Source organism: Hemiscyllium ocellatum, chromosome 30 (genome assembly GCF_020745735.1).
Source record: "Hemiscyllium ocellatum isolate sHemOce1 chromosome 30, sHemOce1.pat.X.cur, whole genome shotgun sequence".
Lineage (NCBI taxonomy): Eukaryota > Metazoa > Chordata > Chondrichthyes > Orectolobiformes > Hemiscylliidae > Hemiscyllium > Hemiscyllium ocellatum.
In genome coordinates this window covers 50,698,002-50,722,182 of record NC_083430.1, presented here as the reverse complement: position 1 = coordinate 50,722,182, position 24,181 = coordinate 50,698,002, and the positions used below count along the sequence as shown (strand labels likewise).

At 42.7% G+C, this 24,181-nt stretch overlaps 1 protein-coding gene across 3 annotated transcripts in view; it reads left to right on the top strand.

Annotated features, from left to right (window-relative positions):
• LOC132829876 (sestrin-1-like) overlaps window positions 1-24,181 on the top strand; it is a 74,692-nt gene that overhangs the window by 40,473 nt on the left and 10,038 nt on the right. For 2 of the 3 annotated variants that reach the window (XM_060847271.1, XM_060847272.1), the window contains exon 2: window positions 18,710-18,775. In XM_060847271.1, the coding sequence (XP_060703254.1) occupies window positions 18,710-18,775 (66 nt within the window). Of the gene's footprint in view, window positions 1-8,365; window positions 8,604-18,709; window positions 18,776-24,181 lie in introns of those variants that run through there. The other variant, XM_060847273.1, reaches the window with a different exon arrangement.

The following is a 24,181-nucleotide window of genomic DNA, read 5'->3' as shown; positions in this document are numbered from 1 at the left end:
CTTGCTCCTTTTTGTTTAGTTTCTAACAAACTATTAACTTCAATGTTGAACACACTCAATGTCCACAGCTCTCTGATGTAGAGAATTCCAAAATTCCTAATTATTTGAGAGTGGGAAGAGGGGATGAGGGAGTGATGTATTGCATATACCATTAGACCAGCAATCCAAACGCCTTGCCTAATGCACTTTTGTTTCAAAATCCACCACAGCTGTTGGAATTTCAAGGCAGTTAATAAATCAGTAGTTAGCCTCGTAGTGGCAGGGAACCCCAGTTCGATTCCACCCTCTGGGGACTGTCTGTGTGGAGTTTACATATTCTTCCTGGGTCTGCGTGAGTTTCCTCCAGGTGCTCCAGTTTCACCTCACAGTCCAGAGATGTGCAGGTCAGGTGGATTGACTATGGGAAATGTGGGGTTATAAAGGTGGGAAGCTCTTTGTGAGTCAACGCAGATTTGATGGGCCGAATGGCCTCTTCCCAAACTGTAGGTGTTCTATAATTCTACAAAATGGCCCAGCCAAGCCGTCAGTTGAAGGGGCAGTTAAGGATAGTTCACAGTTGCTGGCCAACAATGCCCCTGTCACACAAAAGCATTTTTTTTAAGTCTCCCAGTTGGATATGGTTCTTCTAAAGATTCAACACAGATACAATGGGCTGAACTTTCACCCTTCAGTCCCCAGTGGCTGACCCCTTATTTTAAGACTGTGATAGCCATGCTCCTGATTCCCCAGCTGGAGCAGTACATTTCTCAGCATCCACCCTGGGTGCTCGGTAAGGAAGGAAATCTGTCACTATAACTCAGTCTGGCCTACATGTGACTCCAGGCCCACCCACTGCAGCACCATTGATTTTTGACTGCTCTTTTGAAATAGCTGAGCAAGTCACTCTCATCCATTTCCGTCCAGTGTACCCAGCGTGGCTGGTTTCAAACATATCCGTCTACAATTCCACATCAGTTAGGTGGGCACAAGTCTCCAACAACATTGGGGATGGATCCACCATAGGGCTACCCTGCATTCTGGACATTGCAGCCATTAATTTTAGTTAGACTCGAATGTCAATGCACCAGGGTACACACTCCTCTGCCTGGTCAACCTCTTATGCACTGAATAATCAATGACACAAATTCTGGCCTCACCAGCTACATTCTAATTTCTCCAGCTGCTGTGCGGATCTCTGGGGTATGTGCTTGACAGCATCTAGAGAAACCAGAAGTGAAAGCATTGGCAAGGCGATCAGCGTGTATGGTCACTCAGAGGGAGCACTATGTGCCAATGACACCCACATTCCATGGAAGAATATAGAAACAAAACCTTCCTGAAGTGTGTTTGTTTCACTGAAATCCTCTTTGGTTTTTGTAAAGCCCAGGGTACGTAGGACTGGTCTGCTTACTCTTTCTTAAGACAATCCCAGGACCCAGTCTAGTTAAATCCACACAATTGAATTTCATATTCAGTCCGGTTTGACACTGCTGTCTGCTCTGGGGGGACCCTCTCTTTGTCCCTTTGTGGGATTGAGCTTCGCCACTGGACAGGAAGTGAGCCTCCGATGTATCCTGTACTGGGATTGGGACAACAAGGTAACCCCTTCTTGGGTATGTTATTGGAGTGCAGCCATATTGTGACAGGATAAACAAAGCCAGGAGAGGAGGAAACACAGAAACTTAGATAAGAGCTGGCTTGAAGGGCCTACTCCATCATTAAGTCTGATTATGGCTGATCATCTAACTCCGTTCCTAGTTCTTATTTTCTCTGCATACCATTTGATCCCTTTAGCCCTAAGAACTGTATCTAACTCTTTAAAAAACATTGTGTTTTGGCCTCAACTAGTTTCTGTGGCAGAGAATTTCACAGACTCACTACTCTCTGGGTGAAGAGATCTCTCCTAATCTCATTCCTAAATCACCCACTCAGTATCATAGAGTCAGAGATGTACAGCCCTTCAGAAACAGACACTTTGGTCCAACTCGTCCATGCCAACCAGATATTCTAACCTAATCTAGCCCCATTTGCCAGCACTTGGCCCGTATCCCTCCAAACCCTTTCTATGCATATACCCATCCAGATGCCTTTTTAAATGTTGCAATTGTACCAGTCTCCATTACTACTTCTGGCAGCTCATTCCATACACCTACCACCCTCTGCGTGAAAAAGTTGCCTCTTGGGTCGCTTTTATATCTTTCCCCTCTCACCCTAAACCTGTGCCCCTTTGATTGTGAGACCTAACTCTCGACTCCCTGGTCATTGGAAACATTAACCCTGCAATGACCCTGTCTTGTCCAGTTAAACTTTTATTGTTCTCTATGAGATTCCTCCCCCTGCCCCATTCTTCTTAATTGCAGTGAATATAGAGGTAATCCATCCAGTCTCACTTGATGGGTCAGTCCTGCCAGCCTAGGATTTAGTTTGGTAAACTATAGCTGCACCCCCTTTATAGCTGGAACATCTTTCCTCACATGAGGAGTTCCAAAACTGCACACAATATTCCAGGTGTGGAATAACACTCACAGAAATGGGATAAGTGCAGGAAATTGGAAGCACCACACTTTTAGTCATGATGTGGAGGTGCTGGTGTTGGACTGAGGTGGGCAAAGTTAAAAATCTCACAACACCAGGTTTGTTTGGAAGTGCAAGCTTTCTGAGCGCTGCTGCTTTGTCAGGTACTTCCAAATAAACTGTTTGGATTATAACCTGGTGTCATGTGATCTTTAACTTTGTCCACACTTTTAGTGGTAGTTATATTGGTACAGACTCAGTGGGCTGAAAAGACTTCTCTGCATTGTCTGAATCTATGGTCTCATTAATGTCCTGTGCACTTGCAGCAAGGCATCGCTGCTTCTGTACCCAAACCCTCTCTCTCTGAAGGTCCCATTGTCCTCCTTCATCAGCCAGAAGTTAGAGTGAACAATATAGATGAGAAATGCTGGATGCAAAATTGAATCTTTCCTTAAATCTCCCCATTTATTTCACTGAATCTGCCACTCTGTTATTCCTGTTTTTCTTTCTCTGGAATTCGGCATTGTGGTTGCTTTTGCTGCCTATCTTTCTACTTGCAACATTTGCAGCTGCTGTCTATTGCTCCTTCCTTGCATATCACCTTCTGTCTCTGCAGATTCACAACTCCCACTTTCCCGCGTACCCTTGTTTTTGCTGCAACATTCGGCAGCTGCCCAGCCCAGTATGTGAGACATCCGTATCTTTGTCTCACCGGATGCGTTATATTAAAGTACACATTGTTCTTTTCCACAATATTAAGTGCACTTACATTATCTTGCTCAGCTCTAATCAGCTATTCAACAATGGAGCTTTCTCTCTTTTCACACAATGTGTGTCTTAAAGCATATTAGTTTTAAAATAAAACTTTTAACATATTTTAATTATTTCATACTTGAAGGATACCACTATAATAAATGCTTCATGTTTTCACCCATGTGCTGTGGTCATTGGCCACTGTGGAAAAATATCAGCCAAAGTCTTATACAAGTGAGTCTAGGAGATTTTCTTTTTAAACACTGACTTATGAATTGGCCTGTATCCTGACATTGTCTAATTCCATCTAAAAAGTCACCACCGATTCCAATCTTCTCCTCTTCCAGAACTGTGGGAAAAGAGGCTGTTTGGATATTTTCTTCAATTAAGCTGTACAAAACAACGGGCTGAATGGCCTCCTCATCATCTGGATGATTGTAGCAGGGTCAGTAATAGTTACATTTTCCACATGGGCCCATTCCTGCGTTCTCTCTTCCTTTCCATCACGGCCTGTTGAATAGAAATTTATCTTCAGTTATTTGTCTGATAGCATGACCTGAGTGAATGTTTATGGCCAAGTGCTGTCAACTTTTACCAACGGAGTGGCAAAGGAAGCAGGCTTCAGGCCTATCCAGCCAGTAACCAGGGGTGAGCCCTATGCTCCTTGTGTTAATGTAACAAAGGTACTGGCAGCCTGATGACTGAGCTAAGCTTCCATATACCACTGGGGGCTGGGTGGGAAGTAATTTTCATAGGCCTTGCAGGGACTTCATGATTCTATAGAGGCCATTCAGCCTACTGAGTCTGCATTGACCCTCCAAAGAGCATCCCATCCAGACACAGCACCCTCTCCTTTCCCCATAACCCCACATTTCTCATGGCCAACCCACCTAACCTGCATATCTTTGGACTGTAGGAGGACACCAGAGCACCCGGAGGAAACCCATGCAGTCATGGGGAGAATGTGCAAACGCTGCACAGTCACCTGAGAGTGGATTCGAACTTGAGTCCCTCAGTGCTGAGGGGGCAGTGCTAACCACTGAGCCACTGTGCAGCACCAATTTTTTTTATTGACAATATTTGTTTTAAAAAAAACTCAAATGTAGATCTAAAGAAGGACAAATATGAAATTTAACTTGGTCACTAAAATCACACCTCCTAAATCAATGTTTTGGATTTGATAGAGAAATATTGGCAAGCAGATACGGAGGGATTATTCTGTGAGGGAGGCTAGATCTGTACCCACTGGAATGTAAAGGAATGCGAGGTGACCTTATTGAAACATACAAGATTCTGAGGGTATTTAACAGGTTAACTGGAGACACGTTGTTTCCCATTGTGGGAAAGTTGGACCAGAGAGCATAATCTCCGAGTTGGGGCCACACATTTAAGACCAAGATGAGGAGGAATCTCTTCTTTCAGAGGGGACTGAATCTGCAGAATTCTTTATCGCAGCTGGTTGTTGAGGATGGCCCATTAAATGTATTCAAGGGTAAGAGAGACTTTTTAAAAAAAATTCCATAAAGGAATCCATGGTTAAGGAGAAAAGGCAGGAACGTGGAGTTGAGGATTGTCAGATTAGCTGTGATCTCTTGAATGGTGAAGCAGATTCAATGGGCTAAATCGTCTATTTCTTCAACGTATTATGGCCTTATGGATTCAAATGCTATTCAGACAATTACGAATTAAGTGGAGTTAAAAATCACACAATATCAGGTTATAGTCCAACAGGTTTAATCGGAAGCACTAGCTTTCGGAGCGCTGCTCTTTCATCAGGTGGTTGTGGTGTACACAATTGTTAGACACGGAATTTATAGCAAAGGTTTACAGTGTGATGTAACTGAAATTATACATTGAAAAAGACCTGGATTGTTTGTTAAGTCTCTCATCTATTAGAGTAATCATGTTAGTTTCACTTCTTTCATATGTAAATCACAAAACTGTTTCTAAAAGTTACATTCTCAGGTTAACAATTGGTGTCAGCCCAGATAATGTGTTGAAGGTGTGAGCTCCCCCCCCACCCCGTGTGCTGTTGTCTGTGCCAAACTGATTCTAATCTAAAAAATGAGTTAACAGCATCTTACATGGAAGCCATGTAACTTTTCAGGGTTAAAATTGCACAATAACAAAGGAGGTTGCTGGGATTAAAGTGGGGATTTTATCCCTGGAGTGTCAGAGGCTGAGGAGTGAACTTAGAGGTTTATAAAATCATTCGGGGCATGGGTAGGGTGAATAGCCAAGGTCTTTTCCCTGTTGAAGAGGAGTCCAAAACTAGAGGGCATTGGTTTAAGATGAGAAGGGAAAGATTTAAAAAAGTCCTGAGGGTTAATTTTTTTCACACATAGGGTGGTGTGTGTGTGTGGATGAGCTACCAGAGGAAGAAGTGGAGACCGGTACAATTACACCATTTAAAAGAACTTAGATGGGTATATCTTGAGAGGTATATGGGCCAAGTGCTGACAAATGGGATTAGATTTATTTATCATGCTGGTTGGTATAAATGAGTTGGACTGAAAGGTCTGTTTCTATGCTGTATAATTTTATGACTCTATAACTGAATGATGGTAAAGAAAACTTGATTTTAATTTCCCCTTTCACAACTAGAACTTTCCAAAGCACTTTTGAAGTGTAATCCTGGAGTCACAGGTAGATAGGATAGTGAAGAAGGCATTTGGTATGCTTTCCTTTATTGGTCAGAGTATTGAGTACAGGAGTTGGGAGGTCATCTTGCGGCTGTACAGGATATTGGTGAGGCCACTGTTGGAATATTGCGTGCAATTTTGGTCTCCTTCCTATCTGAAGGTTGTGGTGAAACTTGAAAGGGTTCAGAAATGATTTATAAGGATGTTGCCAGGGTTGGGGGATCTGAGCTATAGGGAGAGACTGAACAGGCTGGGGCTGTTTTTCCTGGAGCGTCAGAGGCTGAGGGGTGACCTTATAGGGGTTTTCAAAATTATGAGGGGCATGGATAGGATAAATAGGCAAAGTCTTTTCCCTGGGGTCAGGGAATTCAGAACTAAAGGGTGAGAGGGGAAAGATATAAAAGAGACCTAAGGGGCAACTTTTTCACAGAGGGTGGTACGTGTATGGAATGAGATGCCAGAGGAAGTGGTGGAGGCTGGTACAATTGCAATATTTAAGAGGCATTTGGATGGGTATATGAATAGGAAGGGTTTGGAGGGATATGGGCCGGGTGCTGGCAGGTAGGACTAGATTGGGTTGGGATATCTGGTCGGCATGGATGGATTGGACTGACGGGTCTGTTTCCATGCTGTACATCTCTATGACTCTAAATACAGCAGCCAATTTTTACACAGAAAGCCCTGGCAAAGTGTAATGTGATAATCACTCAACGAATATGTTTAAAGTGTGTGTGTGGAAGGTAATGAAGAAGCTTATTTATTTGATTTTGTTTTAATTAATCTGGTCAATAGATGCGTAGAGAGTAAAATCTGATTTAGGCCATTCAGCCCTTCAAGCTAAAGGGATCAAAGGATAAAGGGAGAAAGTGGGAAACAGGGGACTGAAATGATCAGCCATGATCATATTGAAAAGTGGAACAGGCTTGAACGGCAGAGTGGATAGTGTGGTGCTGGAAAAGCATAGCAGGTCAGGCAGCATCCGAGGAGCAGGAAAATCGAGGTTTCAGGCATAAGCCCTTCATCAGGTTCTGTAGTCCTCACTTTCTCCTTTATTGAGGGGCAGAGTGGCCAATTTCTGCTCCTCATTTCTATACTTGTTGAACAAGAGAGCTTTAAGCCGATGGAAGTAAGAGCAGTTCCTTTTCCTGTTTACACAATACGTTATTATTTAAAGAACTAGTTGTTGCTAGCAGGACCTTTATTGGCTTGTTTTACCACCAATAGAAAGCCTGAGGTTGGCCCTGGGCATCTTGATTGGTCATGGTTGGATACAAAGTACAGCATCTTTGATCTGATATCTTGTATCTACCTCTAGTTTGTTGCTACATCAATGCAGTAAACTCCGATTGGGTACAACGGGAAATGCTCGGATCCGATTCGTTCCAAGAGCTCGGCTGTTGTTTAGACGAAAGTTTAACACTTTCCTCCCCTTTTGTCCTCATTTTGCAAACGTTAAAAACTTCTTCTTCCTCAAATTGTTGATATGAAAGCACATTGTGTTTCTAATATTGTGTAAGTAGGATTGGAACAAAAGCTTGCTTTTCCAATTTTACTTCACATGTATTTCTGGGCTGAAATAGAGTTGTATTTAAAGTTGGTGGGGCTGCACGGTGGAGGTGTGCCGGTAGTTTGCAGACTGAAGCTGACACAAAGGGGTTTTTAAAAAAAAAGTGGGCTGTGGGAACTGCGTCCATAAACAATTTAAAACAGGATTTAAAACGAAAACTTGGCTTCAGCTGAGGGACTTTCCCATGAAGCTGGGGGGAAGAAGGTTTCCTTCAGGAAGCAACGATGAACTGAAAGATTTGGGACACTCTTCATCTCTAGAGTTTTTATCGGTTTGAAGGTGACCCGGATTTCTGCAAACCTGGGGTTTTTTGCGGAGGTTAAGGTTCATTTTGTTAATTTTGCAACAATTTCTACACAGGGCTTTGGGGAAAGGGGGATAAATGCAAAGTGGAATTGAATTCTATATTCTTCACAATGTTGTACTGTTCTCCAGGGTAGGGGAGTCCAAACCTGGAGGGGATGGCATGGGGTATGTCCGGTGAGAGGGGAATGAACCTGAAAGGGAGGTATCTGTTTCTCACACACACAGTCTGCACAGTAAATGATACAAGGAGGGGGCGGGGCACAATGCAATGGGCGGGCCTCTGCCTATATTAGGCACAGGGGCGGGGCATTCATGGTGGGGCGGGGCATCATGGTGGGGCGATTGGCGGGGGCGGGACTCTGGGAGCTATGGGCGGAGTATCGGTCCCTCAGGCGTGAAGGGGCGGGACTGGAGGCTATAGGCGGAGCCCCCGTCCACACTGATCGGTGGGCGGGGACATTAGGAGGCTCGGTGTTAATGGGCGGGGGCATTAGGCTGGGGGTGGGGCTTTGCGTAGTGGGCGGACCTCTATCTATATAAGGCTCAGTGGGCGGGGCTAAGGGTAGTGGGCGGGTCCCTGTCTATATAAGCCTCTGGGGGGAGCAGGGGCCTCGCGCTCTCGCCGTGTCTCCAACCGCCAACGGAGCAGCCCTTTCCCCCCCAACTCCCGGTCTCCGGTTCTCTCTCTGTTCTCTTGCCCCCCTTCCCACAGCGCCTTCTCCCCGGCTCCGTGCGGGATGCGAGTGTCCGCCGCTGCCCCCGTTCCCGCTCCCTCCGGCCGCCTGGAGCCTGCGGTGACGGACTGTCCGAGCTGCCAGCAATGCGACAGGGTCCGCAGCAAGGTACCGGGGGGCAGGGAGGGGGTAATCACCTCATCACAGGGCCCGACCCTCACTCTGTGTGTGTGTGTGTGTGTGTGTGTGTGTGAGAGTGAGAGAGAACCATCCTCACAGTCACACAGACACCGGCCGGGACTCCTCTATACCGTCTCTATAGGATCTCTATATAGTCCATAAGTATTGTATACCATTTGTCTGCATCTCTTTTGTATACTGTCCGTCTGTGACATATATGCTGTTAGCCTATAGCTATTGTATATCATCTATAAGTGTTATGTTATCTATATTTCTATTTGCCTGTATCTATTATATACTGTCTCTTACGTGATATCTCCCAGAAACTGGGCATATGTATCATATACCATATGTCTGTATCTATAACCATTATATATCATCTATACATTTCTATTATATGTTATCTCTCTCAGTCTCTATTATATACTTTTTCTTTACATCTTCATTAAATACTGTTTGTAACTTAGCTGGGTCCTTTTTGTTTTTCCCCTGCATCATCCTAGTTCCATTTCTCTCCTGGTCTTAGTTTCAAACAGTATTGTTCCTGTCACTCTAGCCACCACCTGCCCATTCCTTGCTAATTCAGTAAATCTGCAGATTGCTGTTATTTCTCTCTCCTTTTATTTATTTTTGTTGGGTCCTGTAATGGTGAATCTATCAGGTCAGTTGGAGCGAGTGTTTTGTGAGAATGCCTTATCAGCTGGATTTTGCTTAAAGAACTGAAAAGAGGACGCTTACTGCCATAAGCTTTCTTAGTGAGAGGATAATCCCTGACATTTTGAAATGTGTGGATTTATTTCAGTGGCTGGTGCTCTGCTTTTAATGCTGCGCTCAATTCATCTACGTTCTCTGTTTAGAAGTCGTCGTCATTTTGTGGCCTGCATGTCAATTGTCATCTATTCCCTTTAGAACGTGATGCATTACAGGAAAAGTTTTCCTTTTTGCATGTGTTTTTTCATTGTTTGGGTTTATTAGTGAGATCCTGCATCATACTGTGCAACTGAAAAAGTCACCATCAACCTCCTCCTCTCACAACCCTGTCCTTCAACGTTGGCTCAAGCGATAGTTTTTTTTTCTGGATTCTTAACTTGTGTATGTGTGTGATGTGCATGCCTGTGTGAGAGAAATGCATGTAAATGAATGCTAAGGTTATGGAATATTATTACCGTGTGGTCTTAATTACAAGTCAACAACCTACCCCCACAACTGTCACAATTTTCTTATTTTGGAAACTGTTCGTCATATTAATGTACCCAAGATGATACTGGTGAGCTCAGTAAAACAATAACGTTGACCACCATCAAAAGCCAGATCCATTACTGCGTGCTGTTTTGTTAGTTAGAAATGTGTTTTTCAAATCTTAAACCTACCCACCATTTCTTGGGCTTCTGTGTTTGAGAAGAAACTGCTGTACTTCGTTTTTTCTTTTAGATTCCAAAGTCATCCATTCTGAGCGGAGATGGAGGTTGTTTTGCAGCTGCACTACAGTTGAATCTGTTGTTCCAAATATTGGAAGTTGCAAAACTCCTTTTTTTAAAAACAAAAATTGTAACTTTGAGCTTTAGGCCCTGTATTGAATTTGTCAACTCAGCAATTACATTTGCAGCTCCTAACTTTGGACGTTAATAAAACAAGGATTTTTCTTAATGTGGGGAGTAAAGTTTTAACTACTGTAAGGAGCCTGCATGACTTTTGGACATGTTCACTGCGCAATAGAATCTGAAGAATGAAGAATTGTTGAAGTACTTATTGAAATCTTTAAGCCAATCTTACTCCTGCTGTTAACCCCTTCTTGGCAAACTGTATATTTTCGTTGCTTGAGGGTGTTGATTTAAATATTTTTCCACTATCCATTCTGAGTCTGTGGTTGAATTTGGGGTAATATTAAGGCTGAGTCCATAATTGTGAAATATGACACAGGGAACATGTGTACCATTCTCGGTGACACCCAGCTTCCAATTCTGCTAAATGTATTGAATTTGTTGTATTCTCTATCATCATCTAATATTTCAGAATGGCAGTTTTCTTCAAATCTACACCTTTTGAGTAAGCTTTTGGTTGTGTCTTGATTTTTCACCAGTAACTCCAAGATGTTTGTGCTTGTTTAAGGGCCTGGAGAAGTTGGTTAGCTAAATGTTTGTGCTGCTTCTCACTTGGTTAGGACTAACAGTATTGTCTTCCCAATTAATAGAATTGAGAGACTAAGATGATTTAAAAATGCTAACTGCAGTCTTCCTCCCCATTCTACCTGAAAACAGTTGCCTCCATCACAAGCTAGTGATCAAACCCGGGAGCATCTTGTACACTCTGCTTTGTCTCTGAAATTGTTGAAATCATGAAAATACTGCTTTCTAGATTAGGAGTACTGTTTTGCTTGTGTTTTTTTTTTAAATTAAGGGAAACGACTTCAGATGTGTTTGAATGTTGCATAACCCAGCATTGCTGAGGATCTATCTGGACATGTTTCCAAACCAGGCGTGCAGCTGCAACTGCCATCTTCCTGGTGGCAGGAGTCTGTTTTGTTGTTTGGCTGTGCTTTCAAAGCTAATATAGCAATTATTTACAGCCTGACCTGGTTATAAATGTGCAATGAGAAACAGGTTGTATTGTAAATTTGCTTATTTTTCTATTTTGATGAAAGATTGCTCGAGATAAGAAAAACTTATTGTAAATGTCAGGCTTTGGAGAGACCTGAAGATGACATTATGTACTTTTGGTGCTCTAGTTCAGTGGGTGTTTCTTATCCCTCAAATCAGAGGCTGAAGTACGCTGCACTTCAAAACTTGAACAAACACTGATGGAGTGCAGCACTCTCCAGCTTTCAGGTGATGTGCTAAACAGTCTCTATCTGCATCTCGGGTGAATCTAAAAGATCCCATGACCAAGACAAACCAGGAGTTAACCTTGGTAGGTATTTATTTGCTCAGCGACATCTGAAAAATCAAATGATCTGATTGTTATCTCATGTCTGTTTGTGGGATCTTGCTGTGGTTGTGAAAGGTGCTATGTCAATGGAAGTCTTTGCTTTGAAGGAGATGCTGGCACTTGTTTAGCTAAGTGTGGGGGTGGACTTTGTGGTATCTTGATGCAAATAAGAAAAAAATGACGTGAGTCAGTATCGAAGGTAGGATTGGATAAGCTGAGAGAGCTCCTTGCACTTTGATTTGTGGCTTGGTATCATTAGCCTGCACTAAACTTATCAGAACTGCTGCCTATTAACATCTGCAGCATAGCAACCTATACTCAAGCAATGTTCTCTTGGAAATGCACTGACTTTGTTGGTCTAGATTATTTGATGTAGCCCTGTAGTACACTTTGATTTTTTTTAATCTCCTGAGTCATACGCAACAGTTAGAACAGAGCCATACTGATTGTCACATTTCAACTTTTAACTAAAATAAAACTGAAGCAGCATATTCAAAGACTATTTTAGCATCAGTCAAGGAGCTTCAGACAGACATCAACACTAAAAGTGATGAAGCAACCTGATCATGGTCTTCAGAACTCAGAACTGGCTGCCACCCTTCTCAAGCTGAGTACAGGCATCGGTATAACTCCTGCTCAGATCTTAGGTGGATATTTGAGTGTGCTGCTGTGTGAGAAGTTGTGCTGTTAAAAAGATGAGTGCACTTCCATCACTGTATGCACATAGAAATAAATGGGGCAATTTAAAAAAAACACATTCAAACAAACTTCTTTGTTTGAATTAGATATTTTTTGGAAGTGGGTCAGGGTGAGAATAGGAACAGAAATGGGAATATAAATGTTCCATTCCAAATATGTTTCACTTGGGGAATGGGCTGTTGAAAATAGTATTGAAGCCACGTGTAACCCATGCAAGCTGCTTTCTGAAGTCCATTTCAACAATCTGTCATTCAGATTGTTTGTTAACTGTATCTGAAGCACCTGTGCTGGCCATTGGCATGTTAATGCATTTTAAAACAGCATCTTAGTTACAGGAGCATAAGGAATAGGATCAGGAGTAACTATTCGGCCCCTCAAGCTTGCTCTACCATTTAATAGGATCATGACTGATCCGACATTCCTCACATCCACTTTCCTGCTCTTTCTCATAACCCTTGATTCCCAGGCTGATCAAGAATCTATCTGTCTCAGCCTTAAATATACACGAGGATTCTGCCCCCACTCATCTCTGTGGTGAGGGGTTCCAAAGACACTCAACCTCAGAAATTCCTCCTCATCTCAGTCTCAAAATGACATCCCTTTTATTCTGAGACTATGTTCTTGGGTCGTAGAATCCCTACAGTGTGGAAACAGGCCCTTCGGCCCAACAAGTCCACACCAGTCCACCCAGACTGATTCTCCAACTCTATTACTCTATGTTTACCTCTGATGAATGCACCACTCCTACACATTCCTGAACACTATGGGCCAATTTAGCATGGCCAATTCGCTCTAACTTGCACATCTTTGGATTGTGGGAGGAAACTGAAGCACCTGGAGGAAACCCACGCAGTTACATGAGAGCATGCCAACTTCATACAGACAGTCGTCCTGAGGGTCTTAGACTGTCCCATGAAGGGAAGCATCCTCTCAGTATTTACCCTGTCAAGCTCCTTGTGAATTCTCTTTGTAGCTTTTGCTGAATCAGCACACATGCATCGGGAGCATTAACTCTAGCCTCCAGTTTGCTCTGGTCTGTTTCTGTATAAGATTACTTGCCAGATACAATGTCTGCAATATAATGTTTCTTGAGCCTCAGCATTTGTCTTAAACTTTCCTCCTGTAACTACCAATGACTGTAAAATAATACCAAATGTTTTTCAAATGAATATCCTGTTAAAACCACTTTGAAATGTGAAAGGTAACAAACCTGAGGCTACAGAAAGGTTTTGTTTGTCTCTGTCCACGGTATAAAGACTTAACAACTCCAGTGTGACTGGGTTCTGGCGTTTTCAAGCCTATTTAAATTGCATATTGTATTGTAATACAATAGTCTTTTTGTGTGTTTGGGGCTATCTTCACTTTTTATCTCCCAGGATCTCACTCCCCTGATAGATTATGAAGAATAAAGAAGAGACTTGTATTTATATAGCACCTGTCACAACCTCCAGACATCTCAAAAAGATTTTTAAAATTAATGACGTACTTCCAAAGTGTAGTCTACAAAATGTAAGGAACATGGCAGCTAATCTGTACACAAAGCACCCATAAATGGCAATTGATTAAGTCGTGTGATTTAATGATTGTGAGATAAATATTGACCAAGATGCTGGGGGATATCAAAATGGTAGCATGGAAATGTTCACATCTGTCGAAGAGCAGCTAGGACCCCTGTTTAATGTGTGATCTGAAAGGTGGCACATGAGACACTGCAGCACTCCGAGTGCTGCACTAGAATATCAGGTGAGATCTTTGTTTGCTCCCTGGCTTGTGGCTTGGACTTTTTGAATTAATTGAGTTCCCTACTCAGTGCTCTGCTCCCAGCAACTGTGGCTTTTATGTTGGGTTTCAGGGAGGGAGAGAATATCAGCTGCTTGGGAAGGCAGTGGTGCAGTGAAGATGCCACCATGTCATTGGAGTACTAATCCAGAGCCAGAGTAATCTTCTGGGGAAGTGGATTCAAATCCCACCCTGGCAGGTGGTAGAATATGAATTCAGTTGTTAAATACTGAAATAGTAAGGAAGGAAATCTGTCCTTGCTTTATTAACCTGTTCAGACATGTTATGACCCACCTCAGGAGTGGGTGAGACTTGAACCCAGATCTCCTAGCTCAAAGCTAAGAACACTATCATTGTACTACAAGAGTCCTAGACAGTCTGTCCTTTGTTGGACTGGCATACATGTGACTCCAGATCCACAGAAACATGTTCAACTCTTTACCGTCCTCTGGACAATTAGAGGCAATAAATGCTGGCCTAGCCAGTGACTTCTACGTCCCATGAAAAAAATTTTAAAAAACAATTTAGGACTGATAGCACAGGACCACCATTTAGAACAAAAATGCTTCAAGGGCCTGGGGCCCAGGAACATACAAATGTAGGAATTCAGAGCAGGAAATATGCCATTCAGTTCCTCGAACCTGCCCTGCCATTCAATAAGATCATGAGCTGACCAGATTGTGATATCAAATCTGCATTCCTGCTTATCCCTGCTAACCTTTAATCTTCTTGATTAACAGTCCATGACTACCCATCTCTACCTTCAAATTATTCAAGGATTCTGCTCCCAACAAAAATTTAGGAAGAAAGCTTTAACAACCCACCTGAAAGAGAATGTTTTGCCTTCTCTCTGATTTAATTGGATGATTGTAGTTCTGTTTTAACAAGCCTGCAGGTGAGAGCTTTATTTGTATCACTGCAAGTTTACTAAGAAATATAATGTGTGGGACATAAAAGACCAGAATCAATGCAGAGGAAGAAAACTTCAATAGAGTAAGAGTGGCTATAATGGTTAGGTGGACTGGTCATGTGAAGTTGCCCATAGTGCCCAGGGATTTGCAGGCTCAGTAGGTTAGCTGTGGGAAATGCAGGGTTATGGTGAATGTGGTAGGTGGGTCTGTATGGGATACGTTTTGGAGGACTGGATGGGCCAAATGCCTTGCTCCCACACTATAGGGATTCAATGAATCTATGAAAATCCCAAGAAATTGGCAACAATATTGAGACTGAACAATGGCTGCCCATAATCAGGAGATGGGATTGAATAGAAGTATTCATGTAGAGTCCAGACAGTAGAGAAGGAGAAACTGGTGGCAGGATTGAGAAACAGAAGGTACCGGTTTAAGCAACAAAAGCAGCAATGGTGACATGCAAAACACCATGCAGCAAGTAGTTAGGATCCAGAATGTGCAGCCTGTGTATGGTTGCAACAAGTTTGGTTTAGGCTTTTGAAAGGAAATTGGATCTGAAGACAGAAGATTTTGCAGGAGTGTGGAGCAGCTCAAGGTGAATTGCTGTTGTAGAGAGTCAGCATGGACACCGCTGACTCAGCGAGCCACTTTGTGTGCTATGACTGTTCTGTGGGTCTACTGTATTCCCAAAAAAGTCACCAGCCTTTGAATTTTTTTTAGAATTCCTACAGTGTGGAAACAAGCCCTTCGGCCCAACAAGTCAAACCAACCCTCCGAACAGTAACCCTGGCTTATTACTCTGTACTTATCCCTAACTAATGCATCTAACATAGACATCCCTGAACACTATGGGAAATTTAGGCATGGCCAGTTCACCTCACCTGCACATCTTTGGATTGTGCGAGGAAACTAGAGCATCCGGAGGAAACCCACGCAGACACAGGGAGAATGTGCAAACTCCACACACACCTTCACCCAAGGCTGGAATCGAACCCGGGTCCCTGTGTTGTGAGGCAGCAGTGCTAACCACTGAGCCACCGCAAATTTATGAATTTCAACCTAAGATGGCTGTGACATGATGGTAATGTCATTGGGCTTGTAGTCCAAAACCCCAGGCTAATGTTCTTGGGACATGGGTTTGAATCCACCTATAGCAGATAGTGAACTTTTGAATTTAACAAAAGTGTGGAATAGAAAGGTAGTCTAAAGGCGACCATGTTGATTGTCATAAAAAGCCGTCTGGCTCAGTAATGTCCTTTTTAGGGAAGGAAATCTGCCATCCTGACCTGGTCTGGCCAACATGTGACACCAGATCAACAGTCATATGGTTGACTCTTAACTGCTGTCTGGGCAATTAGGGGTGAGCAATAAATGACAGCAATTCCCTCATGTCGTGAATGAGTTATAGAAAAACTAATTTGTTTTGATTGAGGCTCGGCACTGGAGCAGTAATGTTGGACTGACTCTGGGTACTGATGATACTGAAAGCAGCGTCTTACCACTGGATCTGATCTGAAAGGAAACTTATCGCAGCACTGTGTCAAAAGGGGTGGGAGTGAGACTAGGCTAAACGGCACCTCCAGAGCCAGAATAGACCTGACAGGCCAAATAGCCTCTTCCTGTGCTCTAATTCCCAGGTGAAAGAAGTTGGCAATTTACTGAGGCCTAGCTGAATGCTACCTGACCCTTCTTTAAAATCATCTGCATTCCTATGGGGCCATTTCCCATTTAAAATGGGTCCTTATGTACTTCGGTATGGTTGCTACTCACTGTCACATTCAGAACCATCTCTGTGTTTGGTCAGTTTTTGCTTTAGTTGCGAAATCAATTGTGATTACCCAGAGAGAGAGAGAACAGAGTCCCCATTGTATACATTGCCTTGACTCTACCTCTCAAAAAAGCTATATTTATGTCTACACTTTGTTTCACTAGCACTCTCCACACACCTCCCCCACCCTCTTCCCCCACCCGCCACCCAGCCACCCCAGCAAGATGGAAACGGAGTGAGGTTTGGTTTTTAATTTGTTTAATTTAGATCTATTTGTGTGCCTTCGCTTTTGCCTTCCTGTTGGAAGAAATGTTTCCTGAATTTAAAAAAAAGTTGCTTTCATTTGCCTGTTACTAAGGGAAGATCACCAGTGTGCAAGATGAATGATTCTGAGGTGTCCTAACTCTGATACCAAACTGAAAAGCCCCTGTGGTTTGTCAAGTAGAAATGTTAATTCACAACCGCTTTGATGAAAAACATCATTCTGTAATCGCATTAAAACAAAACTCTATAACTCAGTATTTAGAATGAATAGACTAAATTGAAATCTTAGGGCGGTTCCTTTGTTCGGGGAGTGGGGTGAATGACTGGTGAATTAGAAAAGTACTTTGAGTCTCTAGAATTCCTACTGCAACTGCCCTCTGGGCTCCCACTTGAAGTATTTACAGCAAAGAAGCCTCTGGAATGGTTTTGCCAATGTGAGTACTACAGTCAAGTTAGAGAGAGCCCCTCCTGTTGAGCTTTCTTTATGTTGTGATTTGTCCTTGTTTTGTGCTTTCATGGATGTAATTTTTTGTCAAATGGCAAATTCTCCATCTCAATGTTTATTGCTGCAAGTTCTCCTTTTTCTCGTTTTGTGTTCTTCTGTTGCCTTGTGTGTAGTTAGTTCAACCCTGCTTAAGTCCTTTTGACATGTTGTCAGCGATGTTGAGAAGTGAATGAGAGCTCCAGTATCAAATCTCAACACACTGACTTTGGGTTTGGAGTGGATCTGTCAAGCATTTCTGCATTCACCTTTTGTGACCCACTCTGAAGAGCCACATAAGCACCAGATGATGAGTCTTCAACATTCTGGCGTAGTTGCAAGTGGCTGTGATTATACAAGTGTTTAACAACTGGTAACCAGAATAGAGGTTGGTCCCTGCAGCTGGACAGTTTGTCCTCATTATGGTGGGTGTTGATTTCCCACTGGAAGCTCTGACCAACTGTATGATCTTCCCAGTCAAGCTCTACTTGCCTCTCCCAGCAGAACACAGTGACATCAGAAGTGATCGTGGCTACTATTTTCCCAAGGAGCCACGATTTGTTGAATTCTCAACTTCTGTTTCTCAACTCTCTCCCATTCTGAAGTTAAGTTCACACATGGTTAGGTCCTTCCTAATTTAGTACTGTATATTCTATTTCCCTAACTGAGAAACTATTGTGTTGAAGTTATTTTATAGTCTGACCAAATGGGAGCAAAACCGTTTGAATATCTGTAAACACTGAATTTTATTATGGCATTCAGTTCCTCAGTTTCTGTGGGATGTGTAACTGATAGATCATACAGTCATGTTTTAATTGGTTTTACAATAAGCATGGGTGTGACATCAGTGAGGAATTCTGAGGTGATTCATAAACAGGAAGACTTATTTGGAATAGGCAGTAAACTGTTTGGCACGATAGAATTCCACATCTTTGAAAAGCTGGCAGAATCTAATGGAATATGGTGTGTTTCAGTCTGTGCCCATCTTCCTGAGCTATGACTGACACCTGCTGATGGTGAGTTTAGTTGTATGTGTTTGACCAAATGTTTTACAATGTAAACGCAACGCAGAATAAGTGAATAAGTTGTTGCAATGAGTCTGTACTCTAATCTCTTACTCTCTTTTCCAATTGAAAGCATTTGGTTCAAACCCAGCTTCTGATAAAATATAGAACGTTTTAAATAATTGAAATGTAAAGGTTTTTGAGATTAATTTTAAAGTGAATGATGTCATGCAAACTCTGTGCCTTTCTTGTGCTTTTCTTAGGATCGCAGAGTAAAAATACCTCGCCCATTAGGACAAGGTCCGAGTGCCTTCATTCCAGTCAAAGAGGTACCATCTCTTGAATTTCAGTTGTTGTCAGGTTAATTGTGTGTGCTTACTGCTGTAATGTTCCTTTTCTGTATCAAAACTAAAATTCTTTGATTTTTGTTTTTCTAAATAAGACTTGTTTTATGGGAATTGGTTGCATAGCAGTGAGGAAGACTCCAGATTTAAGTGAGGTTTAACTCTATAGAGTTTGTTTCCAAATGAAGTTTATTTCACCTCCATTCTGAGTTCATCAAGATTCCACTGTTGCACAGAAATTGCATCATGCAAATGTTTGTCCAACCCATTTCATGTTGATGTTTAACCTCTTCTGAACACTGGCTCTAATCCCTTGTGTTTTTTATCTTCCCCATGTATGATTCTTCTTTCCCACAGACACTTAACTAATCGATTTTTTTTAAAAAATGTTGACATGACCCTTGATTTTATCATTTAACCCCATAACCCTTCGCCTGAGTGCTCCCTCATTGCGTATCACTGTCGAATCCTGTGTTCAGGTGTAAATGGTTCCAGCCCTGAATTGTTTACAGCATTTTAGGTGTTCCTGTATGATGCAATCTTGTCATCTATGTGACTACATATCCCTGCCAAAAAAAAACTGCAGTGATGCCATCACGAGTCAGTTCATAGAACCCCTACAGTGTGAAAGCAGGCTGCTGAGCCTATTGACCCCACACTGGCCCTCCAAAGGTAATTCCACCCAGAACAACTCCCCCTTTCTATTCATGTAACCCTGCATTTTCCATGGGTAATCCACCTAGCCTGCACATCCCTGGACACTATGGGCAATTTAGCATCGCCAATCCACCCTAACCTGCACATCTTCATGCTGGAGTTCACTGGCAGGTTTTGAGTTTTTAATGTTTTGGAACCTGGCTGTTGGATAGGCTGAACAGTAAGGCTGTCACCTAGTCCAGGAACATGGTTCCAACAATGTTGAGCCTTCACCAACTCTACATAGAATCAAGCAAAGGTCCTGACTGCACTCTCACTAAGTGTCTGGTTTGCAAGCACATAGCTGCTTTGTGCTGTTCACTTTCAGGCCTCTCCACCTCATAAGATATAGGAGCGGAATGAGGCTGTTTGGCTCATTTGAGTCTGCTCCACCTTTTGATCATGGCTGATATGTTTTTCAATTCCATTCTCCTCCCTTCTCCCCACAATCCTTGGCTCCCTGATCAATTAAGAATTTATCTATCTCTGTCTTAAATACATCCGATGACTTAGCCTTCACAGGTTTCTGCAGCAGTGAGTTTCTTAGATTCACCACTGTCTGGCTGAAGAAATTCCTCCTCAACTTGGTTCTAAAATGTTGTTCCTTCACACTGAGACTGTGCCATCAGGTCTTAGTCTCTCCTGCTAATAGAAAATAACACCATGAAGGCCATTATCCTGTTACCAAGTCACCTTTTTACTTACGCATGTGTAGTGCAAGACACTGACTCAGCTACCTCAGAGCCAGATCCAAGAGTGAACAGAGCCTCTAACACTCCCTGTTCCTATCTGTAAGCTAGGACTCCCAAGTTAGACCACACGAACACCCCCAATCAGGACAGTCCTATTCTGTGGTCCATCTGGCCGACCTCATTACAATCATTACATCCCTCCCCTCTCAGTCCTAGGACATGGGTTGGTTTTTTTTTCGTAGTTCTTCCTGGTTCTTTTTAGCACCAAATCCTCCAACTCTGTCTCTGTGGGTGGCATATAATGCACAGTAGCTTGTCTCTTGCACTAGAGCGTCTCATAAGAAATTCATTGTCGTCTTCAGGTGGCAAAGGTGTCCAGGCAGCGACGTTCACTGAGTCCATCTCAGATGCTAAAGTATCTTCAACACTTAGCGGAGAGGGAGAACCCACATGTTCCAAAACAGTCAGAAAGGCTGTCGAGGAACCAGGCACATTTTGCTCCTGTACTGTTTGTGGGTTTGCAGCTTTTGTATTGTCCATACCTAAGCTTTGTGTCACTGGACCTGACCTCGTGTCACCAATGCCTCTTACCCATGCAGGGCCATTCCTGTGGTTCTTGTGCCAAACTTTTTCCCCTGAATTAAGCTGTCTCTCTCACTTAGTGGAGCCTTGTATCTGGCATTGATGTTCCTGATGCTGTTTCAGTAGTGCCAGTACAACCTTTCTCAGATGCAGAGTCCAAAACTACTCACAATATTTCAAATGTGGTCTGACCAGAGCCTTATACAGCCTAAGCAGACATATCACTGCTGTTGTATTCTTGCCCTCTTGAAATGAATGCTAGCATTGCATTTGACTTACTGACTACAAACTGAACCTGCATGTTAACCTTGGGAGTCCTAGTTCAGGATTCTCTTCAGTCTCTTTGTACATTAGATTTTTGAAGCCTTTTTCCATTTAGAAAATGTAGTCCACTCTTCTCTATTTTCCTATCAAAACGCATAACTTTACACTTTCCCACATTATATTCCATCTGCCATCTTCTTTGCCCACTCCTAGCCTGTCCAAGTGTTTCTGCAGCCTCCCCACTTCGTAAACATTATCTGCCCCTCCACCTCTCTTTGTATCATATAGAAGCAGTGCCCTCCGTTCCTTTGTTCAGGTAGTTAATGTACAACATGAATGGTTGTAGTTCCAATACAGACCCCTGTGGAACTCTAGTTGACAACAGCTGCCATCCTGAAAAAGATCCCTTTATCCATACTCTCTGCCTTCTGCCAGTTAGCCAATCCTCTAGCAATGCCAGAGGCCTGCCCCTAACACTGAGCTCCTGTGTTTTTTGGCAGCCTTCTGTGAGACACCTTATAATTGAAGATATTAAGCTACTGCATTTTAAGAGCTTTCGTGTAACAGTGTCTGTATGGTAGGTGATGGATTAGGATCTGTTTGGAGTGGATTGTGAAATACACGACTGTGCATAGTTCCAGCAGTCTCAGAACTGAGGCCATGTTGGATATCAGAAACTCCCAGTTTTCCCAGGAATGCGTTAATTCAAATTGAATTAAGTAAAGTAAATGATGTATGTTATAACTCAGAAAGCCTGACTAAAAAGAAACATTGTTTATTACTAAACACCAAAATAGAGCCACCACTTGTGGGCTACATAGGCTAATCCCATGATAGGACAGTCCGTTCTGCAGAACAATCCCTGAGTCTGATTGAACCTAAATGTTTTGCAATGTCAAGAGTGTGGTGCTGGAAAAGCACAGCAGATCCGAGAAGCAGGACAATTAATGTTTTGGGCATAAACCCTTAATCAGGAATCATCAGCCCATTCCTGATGAAGGACTCATGCCCAAAATGTCGATTCTCCTGCTCCTCGGACACTGCCTGACCTTCTGTGCTTTTCCCGCTTCACACTTTCGACTCTGATCTCCAGTATTTGCATTCCTCACTTTCTCCAAGTTGATTTCAACCCTACTGTGAAGCCTGTTCCAAGGATGCCTACCTTGAAATTCTCTCAAAAGGATCTTAGTGAGTCCCTCTCTCACAGTGCCCCCCCAGGTCATCTCCTCTGCCTATTTTAGGTTAATGGACCTGTTGCTGCAGATATTAATTAACTTCTTACAGCTTGAGCTTTATCACTCTTTCACACCTACCTCACTTTCCTAAATCAGTACAACCTGTTCAAAGTGAAGAATAATCCATCAAAAAGTCTGATTTTCACATAAGGGCAGCGTTTCCACAGCTGTGTATGAGTGTAGCTGTGTATTTAAAGGTGACAAAAGTTTGGTTGGAGAATGTTGAGCAGTTAGGGAACAGTTTGATTAGATTAGATTCCCTGCAGTGTGAAAACAGGCCCTTCGGCCCAACAAGTCCACACGACACCACCGGTTTAAGAATCGAAACCTAGGTGGTTCAGATGGAGGGGTTCCAGTGAAATCATTGCCATGGTGCATGTATATAATCAAGTAATTGTAGAATTTTTGGCAACTACTTTTTAAGGTTAAATTTATGGGGTTGTCTATTACATGGATACTACTTTTGAGGGGCTGAAATTGATGCCCGTAAAAATTCATTTCATATTAGCAGAAGCCCAGTTGATCGCTAAACAAGTAAGGGAAAAAAAATAATTATGAAAACCCGGAGTGGAACGCAACAGCCAGTGGACTGGAAGACTGGAGCGGAGTCGCGCAACCAGCAGACTGGAAAGCTGGAGTGGGACGTGACAGCCAGCACACTGACTGACAGACTCTGATCTGTTGTCTGTGAAGAACTAGGGTCGACTTTTACATGAGATATATGGAAAATTGGCCAAAAATTTGGGTGTCGACGTTTTCATGAGATCGACTATTAATCAAGTGTAAATAGCAAACATACTCAAATCTGCATTAGGAGCAGGAGTAGGACCCTCAAGCCTGCAGTATTCAGAGAGATCTTGGCTGATGTTATTTATTCCATTTTCCTGTCTGCTCCCCATAATCTTTCACCTCCTCCTCCTTCCCCCCCCCCCCCCCCCAAAAAGAAACAATCTTTATCAAGGCTCTATTGACTTTCACCTTAAAAACATTCAAAGACCCTGCTTCTGCCACCTTTTTGAGGAAGAGAGTGCCAAAAGCTCTCCAACCTTTGGAGAGAGAAAAATTCTGCTCCTCTGTTCTTAAATGGGTGCAGCCCCTTATTTCAAAACATTGAACTGCCAGTTTTGCTTTAAGATATCAGTGGTGGAGAACTCTTGTTTGGAGGTTGTTAAAAATTGCCAAAGCTGGATACTGAGCCGAAGCAGCTCAGCTGTGACCGAAATGTTTTAAACTGTACTTTGTACTCTGCCTCCTGAGTTTCTTGTTATAACTGAGTCCTGTTGTGCAGAATCAGAACTGACATGGGGGGATTTTGTTCCTTTTTCTGAACTCTACAAATTGATCAGAAAATCCTTGATCCAACATTGTGTAAGGCAGTACAGCAATTTGAGTAAACAAGTGATCTAATCAGAACCTTGCGTTACATCAGCTGAGAAGTTGTTTACTGGTAGCTAGTTGTTCCTTATTTTCATATTTGCATATCATGTGGACACAGCCTAACATGGAGTTCAGTTGTGCCTAGTTTTAAAGAAGATAAATATGGTCAGCAATCTTAACTTTAGTTCAATGCTATTTGCTTTCATTTCTGTATTGTTTCTACCTCTTCCCCACCCCCCAAATGATCCTGGATCTGTTCCCACTAGAACAGGAACACACCATTCAGCCCATCAAGTCTGACCTGTCATTCAGCGTGATCATAGTTGATTGGACACTTCAGTGCCTTTTACCTCATGACTCTTTACACGTTGGGAATCTGAAATCTACTGACCTCTTTTTAAAGACAGGGCTCCCACAGCCTCTGACAATTAACTTACAAGATTCACCACCTTCTGTGTAAAACAAAAAACTTTACTCCTCCCAATCTGAAATGACGTTCCCTTATTTTTAAATGGTGCGCCCTGGCTCTAGAATCCCCAGCCTGA